The 24,097-nt window shown below is 41.3% G+C and overlaps 2 protein-coding genes across 4 annotated transcripts; one reads left to right on the forward strand and one right to left on the reverse strand.

Annotated features, from left to right (window-relative positions):
- On the forward strand, window positions 1–3,539 carry LOC137866188 (GDP-Man:Man(3)GlcNAc(2)-PP-Dol alpha-1,2-mannosyltransferase-like). Its single transcript, XM_068701927.1, has 5 exons — window positions 1–75; window positions 271–495; window positions 858–1,060; window positions 1,163–1,981; window positions 2,222–3,539. The coding sequence occupies exons 1-5, from the start codon at window positions 17–19 to the stop codon at window positions 2,503–2,505; spliced, it is 1,590 nt and encodes a 529-aa protein (XP_068558028.1). The 5' UTR covers window positions 1–16; the 3' UTR covers window positions 2,506–3,539.
- Window positions 3,540–3,968: 429 nt separating this feature from the next.
- LOC137866172 (serine/threonine-protein kinase Nek5-like) lies at window positions 3,969–22,325 on the reverse strand. 3 transcript variants are annotated; one of them, XM_068701905.1, is made up of 24 exons: window positions 22,235–22,325; window positions 21,121–21,257; window positions 20,671–20,767; window positions 20,495–20,592; window positions 20,277–20,360; window positions 19,567–19,637; window positions 18,542–18,628; window positions 16,710–16,764; window positions 15,791–15,904; window positions 14,820–14,906; window positions 14,515–14,602; window positions 12,985–13,085; window positions 12,235–12,287; window positions 11,926–12,108; window positions 11,416–11,494; window positions 10,938–11,048; window positions 10,457–10,537; window positions 8,233–8,319; window positions 7,538–7,618; window positions 6,887–7,012; window positions 6,633–6,807; window positions 5,790–5,900; window positions 5,528–5,633; window positions 3,969–5,196 (listed from the first exon to the last, which is right to left on the reverse strand). In XM_068701905.1, exons 2-24 carry the CDS (start codon window positions 21,241–21,243, stop codon window positions 4,893–4,895), a joined length of 2,502 nt encoding a protein of 833 aa, XP_068558006.1. In that variant the 5' UTR covers window positions 21,244–21,257; window positions 22,235–22,325; the 3' UTR covers window positions 3,969–4,892. The 3 variants fall into 3 exon arrangements, with proteins under 3 accessions (XP_068558006.1, XP_068557997.1, XP_068558015.1); XM_068701896.1 differs by having other exon boundaries at window positions 10,938–11,054; XM_068701914.1 differs by lacking the exons at window positions 19,567–19,637; window positions 20,277–20,360; window positions 20,495–20,592; ... (1 more) ...; window positions 21,121–21,257; window positions 22,235–22,325 and adding an exon at window positions 18,942–18,998 and having other exon boundaries at window positions 10,938–11,054.
- Between the last annotated feature and the right edge of the window lie 1,772 nt (window positions 22,326–24,097).

Consider the following 24,097-nt stretch of genomic DNA (forward strand, 5'->3'; position numbering starts at 1 on the left):
TTGTGTTGTTGTCAAAATGGCAGAGCACGAACATCATCATCATCACTTCTCTCTGTGCTTCTGCGATTTAATGAGGTAAGCTTCTTCTCACACAACCTCTCTCTTCATTCACTCGATGACATTGTATTAAAACAATGTAGAATCACAAAGAAATAAACTCGAGTCACGAGCGCAAAGTAATACGTCTTTCGGTAAAGTTCGGTCGTTTACGGCCCCGGTGGTGTCCCGTCTACTCACAGTCCGTTAACAGTCCTCTGTTGTATGTCCCAGGTTGCTGTGGTCCCTGGTCGTGCCCTGCGTCTACCTCAGCCTGGTCCTGACCCTCGTGCTGCTGCTGCTCCTGCTGGGGGTCCGACTGTGGCTGCATGGCCGCCGCAAGGCCCGCGGGGCTCAGGACGGCGGCGGCCCCGCGGTGGCTTTCTTCCACCCGTACTGCAACGCCGGAGGAGGCGGGGAGCGGGTCCTCTGGTGCTCCCTGAGGGCCCTCATGAACCGGTACGGTCTAACTGCACCACCCGTTTACACCGTATGGCCAACAGTATGTGGACACACTTGTTCCAATGGCGGAAGTTCTGTACTTCAGTATCAATTTTGAGATTTGACAGGAGTATTTACATGTTCTGCTACTTTATAACATCTCAGATGAATAATGTAGAATATAGTCCACACATAAATAATGATGTCATATTATAGATTAATGCTAATGCCTGTGTAGAAGTATTTCTACACTAGATCTGTCAAGTACTTCTTCCAGCACTGCCTTCGCATACTTCAGTGTACTTTTTCTGATAAGATTTTGAAGCTTTAACTAATATTAATCACTGGAACTGATTTGATGTTTTCCCTCATGTCCCCAGATACCCTAGTGTCTCCTTCGTGGTCTACACTGGAGACCAGGGAGTGACCGGCGAGCAGATTCTGGAGGGAGCCCGACAGCGTTTCAACATCACGCTGCCTCGACCGATCACCTTCGTCTTCCTGCGACACCGCTCACTGGTGGAGGCCAGTTCTTACCCGCACTTCACCCTGCTGGGTCAGAGCGGCGGCTCCATGTTCCTCGGTAAGGCCGCGCCAGAACACGTGACTTGTAGCAAATTAAGTTTCGATGGACATAGACGGGGATTGTGAGTTCAAGTGCATTAACACTGTGTGAGTGTTGCAGGCTGGGAGGCGCTGACGGCCTTCGTCCCCGACCTGTATGTGGACTCGATGGGCTACGCCTTCACCCTGCCCATCTTCCGTTACCTGGGAGGCTGTAAGGTGGCGAGCTACGTCCACTATCCCACCGTCAGCACCGACATGCTGTCTGTGATCAGAGAGAGGAACCCCAGGTTCAACAACGCTGACTTCATCTCCAGAAACCCCGTGCTGAGCGCAGTCAAGGTGGTGTACTATTGCTGCTTCGCTCTGCTGTACGGCCTGGCCGGCTCCTGCAGCGACGTCATCATGGTGAACTCCACCTGGACGCTGGGACACATACTGTCTCTGTGGCGCTCGCCGAGCCGCACCAGCATCGTCTACCCTCCCTGCGACGTCAGGGCCTTCCTGGGCGTCCCGCTGGAGGAGGAGGAGGAGGAGGAGGAGGATAAAGAGGAAGTGGAGGAGGGCTGGGAGGAGCTCGGACGGGAGCTGAGTAGTGAAGAGGAAGGAGCAGGGGACAGGAAGTGCCACTCCATCGTGTCGGTGGGTCAGTTCCGACCAGAGAAGGACCACCGGCTGCAGATTCGAGCGTTTCACAAACTGCTGGACAGGAAGAAGGAAGGGCCTGTGGGGCGGGAGTCTCTGCGGCTGGTGCTGATTGGTGGATGCAGGAACCAAGAGGACGAGGAGCGGGTGCTGATGCTGCGGGGGCTCTGTCAGGAGCTGGACGTGGCCGACCGCGTCGACTTCAAACTCAACGTGCCCTTTGAGGAGCTGAAGAGAGAGCTGGTGGACGCCACCATCGGTCTGCACACCATGTGGAACGAACACTTTGGTATAGGTGAGGACAACATGCCACTCACAAACCACACACACTTTCACCTACATAGTATTTACAAAAACTACTCAGGGACTTTATTACTCAGTTGCTTTGAAGGTCTCCCCAGACATGTTTTCAAGAGATACAAAGTATAGGACATTCTTAAGCGTCCATCTTTGAAAGGTTACAGATGTTATCTACTGGACTGTTTTCCAAACACGTTCTCTCTCTCTCTCTCTCTCTCTCTCTCTCTCTCTCTAGGTGTGGTGGAGTGTATGGCTGCAGGCACCATCGTCCTCGCTCATAAGTCTGGAGGTCCAAAGCTGGACATCGTGGTGCCGTACGAAGGCGGACAGACGGGCTTCCTGGCCGACAGCGAGGACGGCTACGCCGCTGCCATGGAAGCCATCTTGGCGCTGTCTCCATCAGCCAGACTGGAGATCCGACACAACGCCAGGCGCTCTGTGGAGCGATTCTCCGACCAAGAGTTTGAGGCTTGTTTCCTCGCTGCCATGGAGTCTCTGATGTGTAAACTGGGGCGATGAAGAGGACCAGACGAGGCCCGGTGTCCTCCAGGGACCAGGACTTCATATTAAGTTAATTCTGCTCCACAGATATATGAGGGGGAAACAGTGAGTCATATCTAAAGTTAAAACAAGCTAAGCTTCCAACGCTGTTACTAAAGTCTGGCATAGTGTCTCGTTCCTCATTTAAAATAATAGATTATAGAGCCGACATTGTTAAGTTCCTGGTGGACTCCCAGAGATAAACTTGTCTGTCTTATACGCTGCGATGAAGCAAAAACACATAAAACAACATTTCCAGTGACTTTGCATGTGTCGAACTCTCGACGACCGTTCACCAAACGGACAGAAACACGGAGAAGAGATGAAGCGTTGTTCAGTATCAGCAGATCTCTGTAATGTTTTTAGTAACAAACGTCACTGTTGAAATCCTCCCCGAACAGAAAACCGTAGCAGGGCTGATCGCTGTGATGTTCATTTATCAACGTGACCCAGCCTGGAGAAGCAGGTGACACATGAAACATAACAGTCGCATCGTGTTCACCATTAAACCATCGATGGGACGTTGGCTAACAGCTCAGAAAAGACCTCAAGCTTTAGGAAACTTTTAATCACATTATTCCAAAGAGGGAAGTTACATTTACAAGAGGAAATATTTTTTATTTTATTTTATTTTCTTAGCCGGTGTTAATTAATATCATATCGCTGTGATATTTGGTCCAGGACCTGTTGAGCCTAGCTTACCACAAAGGCTGACAGCAGAGGGAAGCTGCTAGCCTGCGTAAAAAATCTGAAAAAGTTTGTCTTCCATCTGTTTCCTTACTAACACATTTGATCTTGTTAGCTAGCCAGCTAGTGTTTCTCCTCTTTTGATTATGCTAAGCTAGCAGTTTCCCCTATCTTCCAGTCTTTGTGCTAACACATGCTGGACTTATCTCAGTCCTGGACGCACAGATATTAAACTTGTATGAATCTTCTCATCTGACTATGAAGCATATTTCCCCAAAATGTTCCTTTTCAGGCGTTTAATTAAAATTGAGGAGTTGCAGTCCAAACAGCTTTTTATGCGACACCACTGAAGGCCATATGTGTTTGCTGGTGTGGAAGTGAGTTATATCAAGTTAGTACTGATGTGACTTTGAGTATAGTTTATTTATGATGATGTTTTCATTACTGACTGATTCTTAAATAGATGTAAAGGGGTTTGCGATGTTATTTTTCCTGACAAAGTTACTGAAATGAAGACTTTCCTGTTTCTGAGCACATCGACGGAGCACTTTAAAAGTGTGTGGGTTAAGATGATGGCCCAATATCGCTCATTTAAATGTTGTTTCACTTCCTGCATTCCTGTTTGTAATGAGTTCACGAAAATATTATACGTGTTGAATATTAAAAATCTTTATTTCAAAAAGGAATTATTACTATTTAAGTATGTCCATGTAGAGAGGATGAGAACAAACTGAAATTCCACTTAAACAATACTGCAGTGCATGCAAACATCAAACACTTCATAGAAACTGTTTGTGCTGCCAACCTGTGGCAAGAAACAGTTACAGCACGGCAAAGATAACATATTACTGCTGCTTATTAGAGAATAACATCCATTTAATAACAGTGACCAACTGTTTTGAAAATGACTGAGCCTTTAAAAACATTAGTTTTTAAAGATTTATGTCTTCAGTAGGAACCCATTGGTCCAGAGCTGAGAGCCAAGGCAGGAAAGTATTGAGAGACGGACACATTGTCAGTTTTGGTCTTTCGTGGGATTTGTTGAAAGTAAGGACGATATAGAACACCACCAAACTCATCTGTTCTAAAATACAAAACAACGGACGAAGAAACCCAATGACTGGACGGTCAGACATGCTGGACCTGCTGAACTTCTCCCTCAAGCTCTCTTTTTGTATTCTACATAAAACTAGTTCTTTCAGACAAAACAGTGTCAGATCTGTGTGGAGCGATGAGAAGACTTCCTCACCGTAATACATGAAAAGAAATGTCATATCTCCATCATGTTTTCCACGCTTTGACTAGAGCTCTTCTAGTTAATGACCTCATCTCATTGTGTCTTCTGAATGGCGCTGAACGGATAATTGGCTCCACCAGTTGCTTATCTCCGTCAACCAATGAACTCATATTCACACAACAGTAGTGGAAGGAAATGCTAAATCATTTGCCTTTACTTTTGCCGATTTCCTGGAAATTTGGTTATAATTTGCACTAAATTTGGATGCCTTGACTTACGTTCAGAACCGCTATAACCTGGTTGGATAATTCAACGTTCAAACTAGTCTGTTCCAAGCAAACTGGAGCCTTAAAAACTGAATTAATAGGACAATGGAAGTGGCTGGTTAAAGGTGCCCTCAGAGAAAAGCTTACCAAAGCACCTTATGAATGTTTGTGAGCGTTCAGGTTGTATGCTGCTGCTTATTTAAAGCCGTGTGATCGTCCGAATGCTCAGACTGACCGTTGCATTCTTCCGTCTCAGGCGAAACAATGTCTGCACAGGAGTCTTCAACTTCCTGCTGGTTGTGTTGAGAGTCTGCAGCGTTCGCTTCTCGTCCGACCTCATTCTCGTTCATCCCATCCTCCACCGCTGCCCTCTCCTCTGTGTGCTCCGCCTCGTCCGAGCTCCCGTCCTCCATCACAAACAGGTTCTTCATGGAGTCGGCCACCGCCTCTCTCAGCTCGTCCTCCGACTCCTCAAAGTTGCTGATGAGCAAAAAAAAGTAAATTTAAATGATCTCATGCAGAGCACCTCTGACAGCATTTCCCAGAGGCAGACATAATCTGAAAGATCGGGTTAAATTGTAGTTTGAAGGATTCATATGTTTGGCTCAATTTAGGAAAATTTGTGGTAATTGATTGATGACTAAAAAATGTTGGTATGTAATGACGAGGTAGGTCAGGCTGCTCTTCAGTTCCTCAGCAAGTATAACGAGTTACAGATACAAATACTGCAGCAAAAAACAGCCAGATAGTATCATTATATTCCTAAAAATGAAGAGGTAAAGAGCAGCGAACAGAAAGCAGTGTTACTTACGTGTCGTCATCGTCTGACCTCGGCTCCAGACGATCTTCATCCATCTCCACATCAGAGTCTTCCTCCTTCCTCTCCTCTTCTGCTCTGTCCTTCTCTGGCTCTAAATCTGAGAGTAAACACAGTTCAGTGAGTCAGATTCTTTTGATGTGGTTGTAATAAAACCTCCGGTTTTCTGTCCATGTTGTTAAGATAAATCCTTAAACTGGACACCTCATCATTCTAGTAATTATTCAGATGTCAGTGTGAGAGAGTAAAGTCAGACCTGCATTCACTGAGTCCAGAGTCGATGATGTGAGTTCAGCCTGAGCGAGAGCGTTCAGCAGGGTGTTGGGGGGGTCGTCGACCCACTGTCTGCGACCGGCTGCCTCCTCACCTGAGGGGGGGGGGGTCAGGAGACATACTTGGTCAAACATCCTGCATTGTCATGGTCAAGTTTCTCAACAGGTTTTCTGGAATAGCTGTAGAATTTCTCCACAGGGATTTTAAAGGTTTTGTTGCACTTCCGCTAAGGTGGATTTTGTTTTCCAGTCTTTATGCTAAGCTAAGCTAACCATACACTGGCTGTGAATTAATATTTAACGTACAGACATGAGAGTGCTATCAAACTCTCAGAAAGACAGCAAATAAACATATTTATGAAAATGTCAAACTATTAAAACTGCCTTAAAACTAAGAGACGAAGACAAGGAAAGCACAGAAAATAATAATAAAGTAACTTTACATTACAGTCATTGAGCAGACGCTTTTATCCAAAGCGACTTACAATTCAGTATCTATCTATGTATCGTAGGCACAGCTACAGGAGCAATTTTTGGGGTTAAGTGTCTTGCTCAAGGACACATTGACATGAGACTAGTGGAGCAGGAGCCGGGGATCAAACCTCTGACCCTCTGATTGAAAGACAGCCCTGCTCTCCACTTAGCCACGGTCACCCCGTAAACTTTAAATCTGTGACACTTTGGTTTTTGTAAAAAGTGAAATATAGAGAGAAGAGATGAGAAGATGACCTGCTTTTATGACTAACTAATAATGGATAACTAAAAGTTACCATACATGACTTTTTTCATGGGCCTCTTCACTCAGATGTTTAACAGGTGTACTGCACCTTGTTCAGCCTCAGCAGCAGTGCTGTGGGCAGAGTTGACGTCCATGTTTGCGAGTGCGTCCAGCAAAGTCTGTGGAATCCTCTGGCTCCACCCCCTCCTCCCCTCCGACCAATCTCTGAGCTTCAACTCCTCCCCCTCCTGGAAGCTCAGAGTCTGGTTCAGAGGGTCCACTTCCTGATCGGGGAGTCAGGGACAGAATGAGAAAGAGACAAAGTGAAGAAGAGGAGCTGTGAAAGAGAGAGTTGTCACTTACCTCCTCCTTCATTTGTCTTCCATCATCCACTTTGTCCTCTTCTTCCTCGCTTCCCTCCTCTTTCTCCTTCTCTGCGTCCTCTTTCACGCCTTCCTCATCTAACCGGATCTCAAACATGATTCCTTTCTGCAGGAATAGAAGTTATAGCAAGGATAGCACGGATTTACACTTTGCAGCTGTTGTTCGAGGAGGTTCGTGGTCTTTTTGGCCATTTTAATTACTGAATACAAACATCTAATGAAGGCTATTCGTAAAATTGCACGGATCAAAAGGATATCAGATACAGACACTAATTTACAAAGATGACATCTTCATCATCATGGTGCTGATAAATCCAAAGATGTCATCCTCTGAGAGCAGGAATATCCTCAGCAGCACGTCATGTAAATCTTGCAGGGAGCTATCAAGTCACGTGTGCTGACAAACAACGTGTTTGACAAACCAACTTCCATGATTTTAGGAGGATAGCAGGGCCGAAAACTGAGCCGCTTATTTGGGGTACCATACGCTATTCTACGTAAAATATTCAAATATTTTGAATTTGGCTAGTCAACCGTAATTAGAAGCTGTGATACCAAACTAAAGACAGGTCTGACTCTTGCGTTAAAACTTCAGCTCTGACTGTCTGAGCTGAATATTTAGTTTAGTCACCTTGTCTTTGTGTTTTCTCTCCAGCGCTCTCTTCTGGTCTCTGTTCTCCTCTCTGATCTGCCTCAGAGCTGCATCCATGTCCTGCAGACACGGGATTAGACAAGCTATTAGAGACTCATACATTCATTTTTTAGTAGAGAGCTTATGGGATAAACATGACTTGTGTAGTTGATTCTGAAACAACTCTGTGTCTGCATGTGTTATCTCTGAAGAGTAGCTGGATGACGGGAGGATGTGAGAAAAACATAACATACGGTGTTCAAAGTAATGAAGGAAAACGTCAACAAAGGCAACAGTGTTTTCCTTTAAAGTGATTCTAGCAGTTCATTGAGACATGAGATTAATTTTATTGAGTTCGAGTTTTGCTATTTTATTTGACTGTTTTCTTCTACTTTCCTTTGTTTTAATCCTTTAATTAATAGTACATCTTATTTATGCATCTTTTTACCTTGTGTTTCTTGTCTTACTGCCTTGTCCCACATAAAGCACTTGAACTTTACTTGTTGTTGAATGGTGCTATTCAAATACAATTGTCTTGCCTTACGCAGACCTATACACAATTCTTTGTAATTAATTGACTTATTAATAAGAAAACAATCCTTTAAGAGTATCTAGCTGTTATTTGCGGAATTTAAATACCATGCTTACCAACATTTTACTGACTGCAGTATACAAACCTTTTGTGGAGTATTTACCTGTGCAGGTGGAGCTCTCTGCTGCTCAGGTTCTGGGTCTCTGGGTTTCTCCACCACAAAGGTTCCATGTTTGTGTTGTGGCTGAGGCTGACACATGATCAAATTCAAATATATTAATGTTTTACTTGGTCTCATTAATCATGCTGAAACAAGTATGCATTCACAATGACAGAGGTACTGACAGGACGAGCTGATGTTGTCTCATTCAGACTAGTTATGGAGGCAAAGATACTACAGGAGGTGAATTTGAGTGAGACATTCTAAATATATCATTATATAATTTAACTAGTAACCCTGTAATCTCATAACTGTACAGTACTGTAATGTCTTTAAAGGGCCAGTAGGATTTAGGGGGATCTATAAGTAAAAATGGAATAAAATATTCATAGTTATGCTCTCCTTAGTGTATAATAGGGCTGTTAACAAATATACTACACAGCTAATGGTAAACAAACCATTACAGCAGGGGTCGGTAATTGGCGGACCGCGGTCCGTATCCGGACCCAGACGCTGTCCTATCCGGACCCGGACATATAATTGAGAATCATACATTTTGGCGGGCGCTAATGTTTTAACCTGCGCGTCTTTTTTGGCCTTTACGGCACTCATTCAGCAGTTCAGGAAACACACTGACCAATTGCATGCATTCATTTAATCTCACGTGACGCTACTCAGCCAATCGAATGTTTATTCCAAAATGCATCGTGAGTCGAATGAAATTACGCAGACAGGCGAGAGACGGACACCATTGAGAGAGGCGGAGAGCATTGAGAGAGACAGAGAGACGGAGAGACGGAGAGCAGTGAGAGAGACGGAGAACAGTGAGAGAGACGGAGAGACGGAGAGCAGTGAGAGAGACTGAGAGAGACGGAGAGCAGTGAGAGAGACTGAGAGAGACGGAGAGCAGTGAGAGAGACTGAGAGAGACGGAGAACAGTGAGAGAGACTGAGAGAGACGGAGAACAGTGAGAGAGACGGAGAGACGGAGAGCAGTGAGAGAGACGGAGAGCAGTGAGAGAGACTGAGAGAGACGGAGAGCAGTGAGAGAGACGGAGAGCAGTGAGAGAGACTGAGAGAGACGGAGAACAGTGAGAGAGAGCAGTGGGAGAAGTAAGTCGGAGAAGCAAGTTAACATGGCGTGCTCTAAAAAGAGAAAAGTGGACCTCGAAAACCGAGCTTTTAATAAAGAATGGACGGACTTGTATTTGTTCATTCTTCCTGCTGGTGCTACAAAACCACTCTGTCTCATATGTTCAGAGACCGTGGCCATTAAGCGCCAATGTGAAACGCCACTATGAGACCAAACACAAATCTTTCGACCGAGGCAGCTTTTTCCACTATGAACATTATTAAAAACAAATATCGTTCCAGGATATCCAATGAGCACCTTCATATGTGCATGAGACTAGCCCTGACACCATTCCAGCCCAGATTTAAAATCCTGGCAGGACAAGCTACAACTCACTTCTCTCACTAAACAAGAAAAAGAGATGGAGTGGGATGTAAGAGGGAAAGAAAGAGAAAAGGAGGTGTTAAAGCTGTTCAATTGTTAAGAGATTGTTTATTATAAAGTTGACAGATCATTATGATGTGAACAAAAAGAGAAGAAAAAAGTTAACTCCAGCCACTCTTCAATTTTCATTCATTTTTCTAAAATCAAGCACTTTTTTTTAATAAGATGTAAGTTTTTCAAAAGTTATTTTTTTGTGTATTTTACTTGAAATGAGAGAAGAACATTTATTTATGTATTTCTATGTATCATTTATAATCCATCCAGTTCAATTTGAAAACAGAATAATAATTGTTAAAATATAATTGATGTGTGTGATGTCTTTATTTAAATTTGACAGTTGTTGACTACACAGAGACGTTGTTACTACTACTAGGCTACTATATGGCACTAAATGGCGCAAGTTAGATATTATTATAATGTTCCGGACCTTTGCACGAGGAGATTTTCTCAATCTGGACCTTTTGGAATTTTAATTGAATACCCCTGCATTACAGTATCAGTATCGGTTAGTTGTAATCTGCAACCTTTAGTTCACACTAAATCCTGCAACACTGGTCCTGTAAGGATCATCCAGACACATCATTGCACAGGTCACGTGCCATGATAACAGGGCTGCAGAGGCAGAGGAACTGTCCCTTTAAATCAGACACAAAATGTTTGCATTTCTGACCGCTGTCCTGTAACCTGAAGTGGAAATTAAGTTTTTGTGTACCTCTACTTCAGCTCTCAGCCTCATCTGTCTCATCTCCTGGTGATACTGCTGTCTGATGAGATCCAGCTGACGCAGGTACTCCTGCGCACACACGCACACACACACGCACACGCACACACACACACACACACACACACAAAAAGAGACATAAACTATACACTCAAGTCTGTTCACAGATGTACTTAATACAATACTTGAGTAAATGTAGCTGCTTTCCATCTCTGTAAAGCCAACATCAAAACTCTGCAGAAGCAGTTGTATATTTGTATTATATATTTATATATTACTTTATCATATACTATTTGTTTCCCAGATTTCTGTGAAACACCCATTTATACCTGCCCATTTTTCTACTATTTTGATTTTTTTTTTGCAAAGCACAACTCCCAACACATTTCATTCAGTCTTCACTAAATCATCTAAACTATAAAGAGTCACAACTCAAGAGCCATACAGCTGTCCCTTGACTGCAATGACCTACCTGCTGTCCCTCCTGCCTCTTGTCCTCAGGTGCATGTTGTTGTTCAGGTCGCACTTCCTGCTCCTGACCTCCGCGCTTCCTGTTGCACTCAGCTGTACACGGACGCAGACCCTGACGCTCAGAAAGTAAAAGTCAGTTAGAGCTGTTTTATGTTTTAAATTCTCCACATAGTGACTTTAAATTTCTCTTTTCAATGCTACAGTTTTTAATCACTTTTATATTGTGTTCATGTTCAGCACGTTCCTTTCTTCCTTAACTTCCCAACAATTTGATTGTACTATTGTTACTATTCATTGTTTCATGTAATTACTGTGTTCCTTCAGTGTGGGATTTTTCTAAACTGGAAGGAACCTGAATGAGTTGACAGCGAAAACAAATAATTTAATAATCCAATAGTCAAGCCAATAATCAGAAATACGTTGAAGAGTCAGCATGTGTGAGTGACAGACCAGACTGTGAAGCATGAGCTTCATCCTACCAGCTGTTTCTCTGCTCTCAGCTTGTACTGGTTGGCCTCGTGTCTCCTCTGCAGGTATTCATTACGAGCTGCAGCCACACTGACAAACAAGGGAGGGGGTGGAAACAGAGACATGATTCAGATTATTATTAATATGACAGTATGTCTGGTTTTGATCAGAATCCATTATGACAACATATCACAAATTAATTATGTAGGAAACACAATATCAGCTCTAAAAAACAAGCTAAAACAAATTGTTGACTTAAAACATTCAACATTTTGTGAATTAATGTACGGTAACATACAAACATGACCTAGTTTGAGCTTCTCGAATGTGAAGATTTCCTGCCTTTTTTCTCTTATGTCATTGTGAATTGAATATATTTGAGTTTTGGACTGTTGATCGGACAAAACAAGCAGTCTGAAAACATCTCCTTGAGTTCTTGGACATTGACGGGAAAATAATCCACAGATTAATCGATAATGAATATGACTGTTAATTGCAGCCCTGGGGGTATGAACACTCACAGCTGGTATGGTTCCACAGTGTGGTCTTCACATCGCTCCTTCTCTCTCTCCTGAAGAGGAGGAGGAGGAGGAGGAGGAGGAGGAGGAGGAAGAGGAAGGACGTCTTCCTTGTTCCTCCTCTGAAAGGCATCCAGCTGGGCGTAGTGGTGCTGGTAATGGCCGACTGGCTGCTGTCCATTAAACCTGCATCAGTAATAGTTTTAGGTCAAAGTCAACCTCTGAAGCTCATTGAGAAGACACAACATCACTGATAGAGTGATAGAGTTTCATTCATGGAGGAAAGAGGTTGATACAGTCGATCTAACTCACCTTTGCTTCTGCTGCCCAGCAGCTTCTCTGTCTGCAACTCTTTGATGAAGAGGCTGCAATCAGAATTAAATGAAATATTAGAAAAGAAACAAGAAAAACAATAGAAGGGTCCAGGTACAAGAGACAGTTGAATGAACAAATATCTATAATTCCCCACATTTGACACATAATTGTGTCATACATTTATCATTTCAGTGGTGGGTTTTTAACCTGGACAGATCCAGGCTAGCTGTTTACCCAAGTTTCCAGTCTTTTTGCTAAGCTAAGCTAATCAGCTGCTGGTTGTAGCTACATATTTAACAGATATAAGAGTGGCTTTGGATAAAAAAGCGTCTGCTAAAAATGACTGTAATGTAATAATATATATATATATATATATATATATATATATATATATATATATATATATATATATATATATATATATATATATATATATATAAAATATAGCATTTCCTTCTGTAATGTAGCAGAGTTGAAGTTTAAAGTAGCATCAACTGGAAGTACCTCAAAATTGTATTTAAGTTTTTAAGTATTTAATACTTGAGTTAATGTAGTTAGTTTTATTCTACCTGCACACTGTCAATTACTTGTACTAATTTTATTACGACATTTTGGTCATCAAGCAAATTTCATGAGCACCAGCACCATAACATACTTAAATATGGGGATGAAACCCCACCTACAGGGTTCCAATACTAGGTAATTTTTTTATAAAAATACTGGGGCTCTTATTATTATTATTATTACTTTGTAGTGGGCAGGAGTGTAGACTCTGAGTGGGACTCTCCAGTCTGGTCTCTTCACAGCGACTCCGGGCCTCTCTGCTGCTCTGGACTTCTGTTTGTTCTCTGGATCACAGGAAAGTCTTAGGTTAGAATAGCAAAGCATGTAAACAAGCTGTCTATCAATAGATAATGGTGTAACTTTGAATGTCAGTGATGTACATTTACTTAAGTACGAATTCAAGCCACTTGTACTTTTTCCATTTAATGTAACTTTATACTTCTACTCCACTTATCTAATAGCTTTAGTTACTAGTAACTTCCTGTCCAGTGAAAATCATGCATCTCCAGATTTGTTGATTTTGAATGTTTCTGAGACCTGAAGGTGTTCCTTTATGGGTTCAGAAAATTCTCCTTCCTCTTAAACTACTTGAACAATTTAAAAAATCTCTTGGATCAGATGTAAAATACATCGTCACAGAGCTGAAAACATCTGAGCTCATGAAAAGTTGACTTTTTAGAGATTTGTGGTTCTCACAGAACAACAACCCTATAAATATATGATGATCTTATAGAATATGATGCATTGATGTAGATAGACACCCAACAACACTGGCTGCTGTATACATATTTCACATGTGCACCCATAGGTGGCATGAGTTGCCTGTTTAGTACTGCTCTTCCTGCTCTTGTTCCTTTGTCTGAAAGTGTTTAAAAATGCCAAAAGACTGCTATGAATTTCAATAAACACTTAAGTTTACAAAAAGCATGTAATAAGACATTATGAGCTGCCAGTGCAGGGATGAAAGATGAAATTAGGTAACCACTGTGAAGCAGACTAGTAAGAACAGGCATTCCCTCAATGATTTAAGACTTTAATATCTGATGTTACCAAAACACAAAGCGTGCCAAGACGTGACACAATCACAATCAGGATCCCGCCCAGCGGTGATCCGACCGAGGAGAGAATCGTGTTTCCCTTCAGTTTATCAGAAGTGTTGAAGGACGGCAGCTGGAACCGAGCCAGAAGCAACAAAGCCTGATCAGACTGAACTGGTGTCGGTGAACGACCACTGGGTGGCGCCAGAATCCAGATTCAACACGTCTTATGAGAACTGAAACAACTTAACGTTGTGGAAGGCAGTGTATTTTTAGCATTATTGTGCAGACATTCCATTATAACCTTTCAGCATATCATAATTGAAGTGGTCTGAGATAAAACTTCTGAACCTCCTCTTGGCTCTGTTTTCAGGATTTACAAAATCTGGCCTGTGATGGAAGACTTTACGAGACAATCACAGGTCATATAAAAGAGAGGGTGTTCTTATTGGCTGTTCTACAAATACAGATGTGCGTGCAGCTCTCTTCAGTGAAAGACTTGTTTTTAAAGGCGGAATATGCCGAAAGAAAAGTTGCTGTTCCAGCAGGATACCAAATATATACTGCTTACCCCGATCTAAAGATTCAGTTTCTGTGACTGCTGTTATGCTTGTTATCTGTGTTACATGCATGTTGTATACATGTCATTTTCATGTTTACGTGTGTGCGGCCTTACCTGCTGCTCCTGCTCTTGTTCTAACAGCCTGCGACGCTGCTGTTCTGTTTCGATGCAGCACCGTGTGGCTGAACTCCTCCTGCATCACCTGCACGCACAAGAAACCACACACACACACACACACACACATCTGTACTTCAGAGGACCCTGATTCATGGAAACAGATAATGGCAATAGCAATGAGTACCACTAAATTCAAGGCACTGACATATGTTACTGTATTTCAGGGATATACTGTGTATTTTAAACCTTTCACTGGTTTGATTGTTTAATGGAGTGAGTAATGAGCCGATCAGATTCACTACCTGTGGATCCAGGTGTTTGCTGATGTGCTTCTCCAGGAAGGGACGCCTGAGGACAGAGCTGACCGAGGGTCGGTCCCGGGGGTTGACCTGATAAACAATGTGAGTGTGTTTATGTGTGTGAGTATAATGAAAGCGAAGATGAACACTGAAGAGCAGCATCATTTGCAGAAGATACTTTTATAATTATTGAATTATTTGATAATTATTTGTGCAGTCCAATAACAAAACTCATCGCAAGTGACAAAACAGATTTCCAACAGTGTCACTTACTTCCTCTACTCTAAATTCTGTTTAATCTGTTCCAAAGCTCCTGTAAACATTTGAAAGACATATTTCCGCTGACAGCGGCAATAATCAACAGTCTATATGCTGCAGTATGTTTCATCTGCCTGAGTGTCTACAGCAGACAATGGAAGCTTCCTCAGGCTGACATCCTGAACAGCTGCTCAAACAGTTTCCTGACTTTCTGACATTTACACTTTCTGTTTCAAATGTACTTGTTTTGCAGTTTGAACTCAGAGAACTCAGCAGGCGATTAAAGGAAGAATGTGTCTGGCAAATTATGGAAATGTCAGACGGCCCTTTGGGTAAATTAGCAACTTTGGAATTCTGTATTGTATTCATTTCAGGTTCCTGCTCAGGAGTCACGTCAAAGTCCTCAGAGTCTAAGTAACAGATGTTCACAACTTCACACTGATGTTCACGTCACAATTGAATTGAGTTTAATTGTTAAAATTTGTGTCATCATGTTCAAGTCCAGGTTTAGCTACAAGTCCTGATCTATTGTTTATTCAGACCTAATTATGGTTGATAGATAGATAGACAGACAGACAGACAGACAGACAGACAGATAGATAGATAGATAGATAGATAGACAGATAGATATTTTATTCATCCCCAGGGGGAAATTAATTTGATGCACCTCATATCCACACACTGTAAAGAGAAATGATATATGACGAGTATCTCACCTTGAAGAGTTGGGTGACCAGCAGGCGGAGATCATAGGAGTAGTGGTTGGGTACTGGGTTGTAGCTCCCTCTGCAAATTTTACCGACCAGCTGCCGCAGACTGCTGCCCTCAAACTGCAGGTGAAAACAGGTAGACAACAACACACACACACACACACACACACACACACACACACACACACACACACACACACACACACACACACACACACACACAGCTGAGTGTTGAAATTGAAACTATTTTGATCATCGTTTTATGATGTAGTCATTATTCAAGCAAACATGTATACAGTCTATACTGCATGTAGGATCTGTTGAGACAGTGACAGTGTATCATGATAGTATATGTTAAAAAATACATTTTTAATTTAAACCGAAAAAATAGAACCATGGAAGAAAGTTGATGTCTAAGTGTGTGACGGATTTTAAGTGAAAGGTTTTGGCGCGTTACTTTAAGTGTTGGTTGTATAAAACAAGCTATTTGAATACACCACCTCATGCTTTGGCAAAGCATTGTATAAAGGACATTTTTTTTATTAAATCGTATTTTTTTAAATGTATGTTTTGGTAAATTTAGATTTTTTGGAAATGTTGTGCTTTTATTAGATACAAGTAAAGAGTAGAGAGATGCAGCAGAGGTGCCCGACTGGGTTTGAACCAGTTACGTTGTGGGTTATGGTCAGCATCTTCACCACTAAGCCCCATTACAGACATTTCTCACTATTTCTTGACATTTTAAAGACTAAGCAATCAATAAAATGATTCGCTGATTAATATATATTGAAAATAATCATTAGTTGCAGCAATTGATATTTGCTTGCTCATTTTGCTCTACAGTGTAAGTGCTGAGCTGTGTGTGTGTGTGTGTGTGTGTGTGTGTGTGTGTGTGTGTGTGTGTGTTTGTGTGTGTGCAACTTACTGGATGCCTCAGGGTGCAGAGTTCATACAGGACGCAGCCCAGAGACCAGATATCCCTGCAGAGTGGATATACACACACACACACACACACACACATGTGGCATTATGAAGGATATTAAATGCAATCTGACATTAATTTAACAAATTGCTTTGTTATATCACCCCCAGATGTGTTCCCAGCTCATGTTTAGAATCGGGGATTGTATTTATGAAGTAACCATTAATGCGTCTTGTGTAACTTGACATTTCGTGTTGAAACAGCATGCTGGGGCAGGGCCTAGTATTATCCCCTGTCCCCCTGAGCCAAAGTCATAAACACCAGAAATATAAAAATCCAGAACAGTGACGTCTCCAATCAGAGCGAAGCCAACAGAAACTTGTAGTTAAACGGTTTTCAGTTCTGGAGTCATATGACAGCTTTGGCATTTTAGGCAAGGAAGTAAGTATGTTCGTATGTTTGTGTGTGTGTGTGTGTGTGTGTGTGCTAGTGTACTTCTATCTTTGTGAGGTCCTACTATAGCTTTATAACTTAAGGATGAGGCCAATATCAGTAATGAAGATCTCTTAGTCCAGTGAGTTTAGAATGAAGTTTAGGTGAAGGTTAGGGGCTCAGGCATGGATTATGTGAATGAGTGTCTCACAAGTTTTGCAATCCAAACATGTCTGTGTGAGCATGGAAAGAGGAAGTAACTTTGACCTCAGCTGTATCAAAACAAGATTACAGAGAAGAACCGTGCAATGATCTATCTAAATACACAGAAGAGAGGGTAAAGAATGATTATCATTTTGCATGCGTGTGTGTTTGCTGCACTTCTGAGTTTCCTGCTAGTGTTTGTGTGTGTGTGTGTGTGTGTGTGTGTGTGTGTGTGTGTGTGTGTTTGATGGTGAAACCAACCACAAGGTTGAGAGCATCATAATATGAGCTTCAGTAGCCAACAGGTTCTATTAGAATATCCATGTTTTCATCAACTAACAACTGATAAGAATGATGATGTTGTCGTTGTGGTTGTTTTTTGCTGCAAAAATCAAACACAAAAAAAGACAACATCCTCATTCTTATCACTAAACACTGAAAAAAACTGTCCCACTGCATGTGAACATTTAGTGGTTTGTTTCAGCCAACAGCATAGTGAGCATCAGAATGTTAATCAGTCAAAATTTATCTCCTCTTCAGTTCTTTAGATGACAATTTACAGGAACCTCCGTGAACTGACCAGAAAAGAGAGACTCCACCCAACATGGGACTCAAAGTAGATGTAAACAAACGAGACACTGGACCATTTCCACACTACATACTTGTGTCAATATACAGTGTTAATTGTATACTAACCATAGCATACTCTTTTGGCAGTTATTATACAAGAAATCAATAAATCATAGCATTTTGTACTAACAGGAACTGATTCATAACATGCAGTCAGTCAAACTGCGACTTTAGGAAGCTGCTTAAAATTCCACTAAACTTAGTAAAGAGAAAGAAGAAGTTGTTGTTGACAACTACAGTGCGTTAATAAAGACTTAAAATGTCCTTATATCTGCTTACAACTACATTATAGTATGTTATTTAATACTATAAATGTTTATATACTGCTTCTAAATGCTAAATTGGTAAAAATGTTTACAGTTTTAGTGTGTGGTGGTAAAGGTGGTGAAAATGCTCGAGAAACATTCAAGGAAGCAAAAGAATTACGTATTAATTTCGGATCTTCACAAGATTTTTCTGTCTGAGTTCGGCCCTGATTTTTTTATTTTTATTGAGTGAACTACGAGCCACCATAGTTCATTACAGAATGAAAGAGATGTGACAGGAAAACTGGATCCATCCGTACGTACGTCTTGTTGTTGTAGGGTCGACTCTCGCAGATCTCCGGGGAGAGGTAGTACGGTGTCCCAACACAGGTCCTGGCCAGCTCCATGGTGCTGCACAGCCATAGGACACAAACGCCACACAGTCAGGGTTCATGGCATAAAGTCACATGTAAAATCACTACTTCTATTCATACCTGCAGCCCACTGAAACAGCTAAAAGGTAACAAAGAGACAAGCAAATAGGAATATGTCTATTGCTCTGCATTAGAACACAACTCAAAAGGGCCGTTTAGGTGCTTGCAAGATGGTTAAGCTGCAGCTAGGTTAGCTCATTAGCCAACCTGCAGCATGAATACAAACTGTCCAGTCAAGTTCTTCCACACCAAACTGGGAACACAATTTGCTTCAGGAGTTGGCTTCGTACCCGAGGAGTAAGTTGAAACAGGAATGAGGCAAGCACAACATCATGATACAAAGTTGGAAGAACGCCACTGTTTGCTGGAGCAGAATAAGGCTGGTGGTTCAATGGTGCAGCGGCCGTTCGGAACGAGGCCGTTTGCAGCTCATCCAAGCAATCTCCCAGTTCAATAGTTTAGGCCAGTGGTTCCCAACCTAGGGAGCGGGTACCTCCAAATGGTCACCAGATAAATCTGAGGGGCATGAGTTGATTAGTGGGAGAGGAAAGAAGAAGAAACTAAGATTCGATTGTGAATCATTGGTTTAATCTTTATAAAAGAATTATTGTATTTTATAGTATTGAAATAGTACATATAAATCGGTTCCCCTTTTTTCTGTCCTGCAGGGCGACCATTATTTCCACAACATGTGTGTTTACATGTCCTGGTCGACAGTTTGTGGAATGATAATGACTTGTTTGGAGATCTTCCATGTGTTACAGAGAACTCAGTGACAAACAGCTGCACTGTGTGTGTGTGTGTGTGTGTGTGTGTGTGTGTGTGTGTGTGTGTGTGTGTGTGTGTGTGTGTGTGTGTGTGTGTGTGTGTGTGTGTGTGTGTGTGTGTGTGTGTGTGAAGATGACACTGACTTACTTATTCAACATTCTTGCAATTCCAAAGTCCCCCAGCTTTGCTTTCATCCCTCCGTTGGTTAGGAAGATATTCTGGAGCAGAGGGAGAGCAGGAATGAAAGCATGTCTGTGTTCCAGCAGAGAAACAGTGACTGTGCATGTAAATCACGTGTGTGTGTGTGTGTGTGTGTGTGTGTGTGTGTGTGTGTGTGTGTGTGTGTGTGTGTGTGTGTGTGTGTGTGTGTGTGTAAACAGATATGATTGATGAAAGATAGTGATGGTTGTGAACAGAGACGCAGTCTGTGGTCAGTTATTCTGGAAGTTGGCACACAGCGAGGTCTTTGTTCACAACAAAGCTGAAGCTCCGGACAGTTCAGCCTCACAATCCTCTGAACTCTGTAATGATAATACTCGTTAATTAAAAAGTTCAACCTCGGGGTCTGTGGATAATGTTGTTTACCATGTACAAGTTGTACTAGGAATGCGTGATGTAGAGTCTATGGGATACAAGGCTCAGTTAAAGTCATAGTCCACCCAGAATTAGGCCACTGAGCTCTGAGTACCCTATAAAGAACCAGACCAAGTTTAACCTGAAAGTGTGTTAGTGTAACGGAGTGGCTACCCATCAGCCCTCTGCTCACTTGACCCTCGATCATGTCGAACAACATGAATGTGCTGAATTTGGAAGTGAATGAAGTGTGATTGTGTGCAGCATTGAAGGCGGTCACATACCTGAGCTTTGATGTCTCTGTGAAGGATCTTCCTGTCGTGGATGTGTTTGAGGCCGAGGCCGATCTGAACAAACCAGTCCACGACCTGAGGAACACACGGCTCAGTTTTACTCTGCGAGTGTGTGTATTAAGTTCAATTATTATATTTTTTGAAAACCAAATGACTTTGTAATGACAGAAACATGGAGAGCATCCTCAGCCCTCCAGAGGCCACCTCACCTGCCCCTCAGTGAAGAAGACTCCTCTCTGCATGTTTATCTTCTTCATCAGATCTCCTCCGTCACAGTACTCCATCACTATGTACAGGCTGCCCCTCTCTATACACACACAGACACAGCAAACCTACAGTATATGTTGAGCACAAAGACATGACTACATGTTCTGTATAAACTCACCTTGAAATGAACTGATGAAGGCCACGATGTTCGGGTGTTTCATCTTTGACAGCAACGTCACTTCTTTCTTGGACGATTCCTTTTCCCTCGCTGACATCTGAGCAGTGAACACACTTTCAATCCAACACTTTAACGCGCTACATGTGTAAATGAACACTAACCTGAAACATCTGGCTAACAACTGGTTTAAATAACAAACCCTCATGTTTTTCAGAACTTTGTATTAATATGTTGGGATGCCACATAATTTCCTGTGTGGAACTTTCTTTTAAAACAAATATTTAGTTGGTTTGAAGCAATCACTGCTTATCAACTGAGGAAATTGCAATCATATGGATATAAAAACATGGATACACTTTCCATTCAGTGTTATTTTTTAACCATACATTCTAAAAATAGTTTTATTCAGTCCCGTGCAGTGCCACGGTTGTTGGTGAGGAACCGTTTTACCTTTCTGAGGTTGATCTGTTTGACCACACACTGTCTGTCTCCACCTCCCCCTTTGTCTCGAACCAGGAAAGCTTTACCAAACGCACCCTCTCCAATCGGACGGATGACCTCATAGTTGTTCATAACACCTGGGACAGCTGCAACAAGAAATAACAATAAAGTTTCTACACCGAAATGTGCGAAGAGAAAGTTCGTCAATTGCTTTAGTTGCTTTTATCGAAAATTGCAAACCAGATGTACCATCACATATTTGGCATTTTTGTTTGAAAAAAAAAAGGATCTTTTATTAATCAATTAAAACATTTATCAAAATAGTTGCAGCATTTTCTTTTGATCTGCTACAACTGTTAAAGAAGTACATAGTACAGTGTTTACCTCAAAATATAGTAGAGTTGAAGAATAAAGTTGAATTCAAAATAGAAATACACAAGTAAAGTACCTCAACATTGTACTAAAATATTGTACTTGAGTATATGTAGTTATTTTGTATTGGACTGAAAATAACGATCATTTTCTTTATGGATTAATCTGCTGATTATTAATCAATTGATCAATTGTTTTGTCCAACCAGCAGTCCAAACTTCAACATTATTACTAAGACATACAAATTATTCAAATGAAAATCGTTAAAAGGATAAGCAGATCCTCATTGTGAACCTGAAACATTGAAATGCTTTACATGAAAAATGACTTCAATGATCAAAATAGTTTAATTTTCTGTCAACAAATTGATGAATCGATTACTGGTTTCATCTGCACTTGTAGGCAATAAACTGTTGAGTAGTTTAATGTATATTAACAGCAATAATCCTAATCTATAAAGTATAAATACATATAAATATATAACTGTAAAATAAATGTAGTTAAGTAAATGGTAGCCTGCAATACGACCCGCTGAGATGCTACATCTAAGCTACTAACGTTAGTGGAGTAGAAGAAGAAAGTAACACAAACGTTCAGTGTTCACAGTGACAAGTTCCGGCGGAAAAAGCCCGTTGCCGTGGAGACAGATACACGGGGCTACTAACTTAGCTTCCATGCTAACACAAGTTGAGTTTCGGCAATAAAAAGCTGGTTTTCTCTTTTAGTGGCAGATAATAACACATCTTCTTACCCTCTACAGAGTTGTCTTGTTCTCAGAAGTCACATAGTAAAATGAAAAGCAACGAGTGTAAACTAATGAGACGTTGAAGTGTCTACGGTCTGAATACAGTAAAAGTACGTCAAATACGACAAGTGCAAGGGGGAAACACATGGCATGCTGGGAGTAGTAGTTTTCTTTGGTCAGTTCGACAAGACGCCTCTTTTTTTCCAGCATATTGCTGAAATAAACACGAAGTTAGTCAGTTTATGATAACAAGACACCCTAAAGAACTCAACTGCCAGTTTACATACACTTTATTGTTGTTTCATTTCAATAGTAGTCGCATTAATCTGAATTTGTTACAATATCTGAAACAATTAACCAGTTAATAGATGACTAGTTAGTTGATTCCATGAAAATGTAATTGTTCACGGAGTTCCTCAGATTTCAGATTTATTTTCTTTTTTTCAGATTATTTTTTAAGTTTGTACTCATTTTTGAGCATATTGATCGATTCTGAAAATACAGTTTTGCTGCTGTCATTATATTATTGATGTAAAACTTAAAGGGTTTAAGTATATTTAAAAAAAAACAACAACTGCAAAACTTATAATCAATGTGGGGTTTGCAGAAAGATTTATTGAGATTTATAACAGTGGGATGTCACTTTTATTTATATATCATGCATTCATCTCTCACCTGTCCACTCTGTCATCAGAACCAGAGGCTTCACTGCGACTGCAAAGACAAGATCCTGATTTAAATCCTCAGTTTGGCAGCAGGGGTTTTGCGCTTTATTCAAAGTTACAGATCATGTTGCCGTTGTCACATTTTAGCCATCACACCCCAGAATGATATGCCAGGAATCCATCGTGTGTGTGTGTGTGTGTGTGTGTGTGTGTGTGTGCGCGTGTGAAGTTATTCATGGTGTACTGCATGTTACTCTATCTGACAGAATGGTGGAAATGTAGTGTAAGCATCTTCAACTGAATATTTGCCTTATTAATACATTAATACATTTTTAGTTGTGCTAAGCTCGGCTAACTACATCTTGATCCCATATCTGCACCGAACATACAGACGTGAAACTGATATTCCTCTCACCTGTTAGTGGAGGACAGAGAATTAACAAAGTCATATTTGATAGTCTTTAGCTCCCAGCTCTTACCTTTTCAATTATCAGCTTAATTTATCCTCCCACTGCAAAAACAGACACACAACTGCCCATCTATAAATAAATGTTATAGTAATCAGATAAGCCAAAAGATGCTGGTGGTGCTACAGGAAAGGTCTGAGCATCACCACAGTCAGTAGGATTCATCCTCTGGAGACCATGAACAGCCGAACAAAACGTAAAGATGATCCATCCAATAGTCGTCGAGATTATTCAGTCACCACAAAATGTATTGTGTATTGTTTTATGTTTTGTAAAATGATCACGTTTGGATGAAAAGCTTGATCTGCAAAGGTACCAGAAACTACAGCTATCAGATAAATGTAGAAGTACCATTACATTTAAATACTTTAGTAGTGCAAGTACTTAAAAACAGTTTTTAAGTACAGTACTTGAGTAAATGTACTTACTTCCTGTCCAGCACTGATTACTTTGTGTTGTCTTTTCCAAATCTAATTTCTGTAAAGCTTTGAAGTTGTTTTGAAAAACGTGATGAAACTGAAGTTTAATAAAATTCTATTTTTTATTAAAGAGTCGATGATGTTGTTATTAACGGTTATTAACTTCTGCAGTTACATGATCACTTTGAACAACCTTCTCTCTGATCCGTCAAGGTGACACGCCACCTCTGACCACCTGGCTCGTTTCCATGATGCCCCTGGGCGAGGTCCCTCTGATTAGTGCTTTAATCAAGGACACATTTCCACTGTGATCAAATG

This window comes from Cebidichthys violaceus, unplaced genomic scaffold, assembly GCF_023349555.1.
Source record: "Cebidichthys violaceus isolate CVI_PGR_0920_01 unplaced genomic scaffold, fCebVio1.0.p SCAF_11, whole genome shotgun sequence".
Classification (NCBI taxonomy): domain Eukaryota; kingdom Metazoa; phylum Chordata; class Actinopteri; order Perciformes; family Stichaeidae; genus Cebidichthys; species Cebidichthys violaceus.

Bases quoted from the DNA above. Each gene is read 5' to 3' on its own strand.
- LOC137866188 (XM_068701927.1), top strand. From the start codon at position 17: ATGGCAGAGCACGAACATCATCATCATCACTTCTCTCTGTGCTTCTGC. The intron at 1,061-1,162 runs GTAAGGCCGCGC...TGAGTGTTGCAG, and splicing joins CGGCGGCTCCATGTTCCTCG to GCTGGGAGGCGCTGACGGCC. The intron at 1,982-2,221 runs GTGAGGACAACA...CTCTCTCTCTAG, and splicing joins GAACGAACACTTTGGTATAG to GTGTGGTGGAGTGTATGGCT.
- LOC137866172 (XM_068701896.1), bottom strand. From the start codon at position 21,243: ATGAACAACTATGAGGTCATCCGTCCGATTGGAGAGGGTGCGTTTGGT. The intron at 15,905-16,709 runs GTAAGTTGCACA...TTTCACCTGCAG, and splicing joins TCTGCACCCTGAGGCATCCA to TTTGAGGGCAGCAGTCTGCG. The intron at 7,013-7,537 runs GTGACTAAACTA...CTATTCCTGCAG, and splicing joins AGAGAAAACACAAAGACAAG to AAAGGAATCATGTTTGAGAT.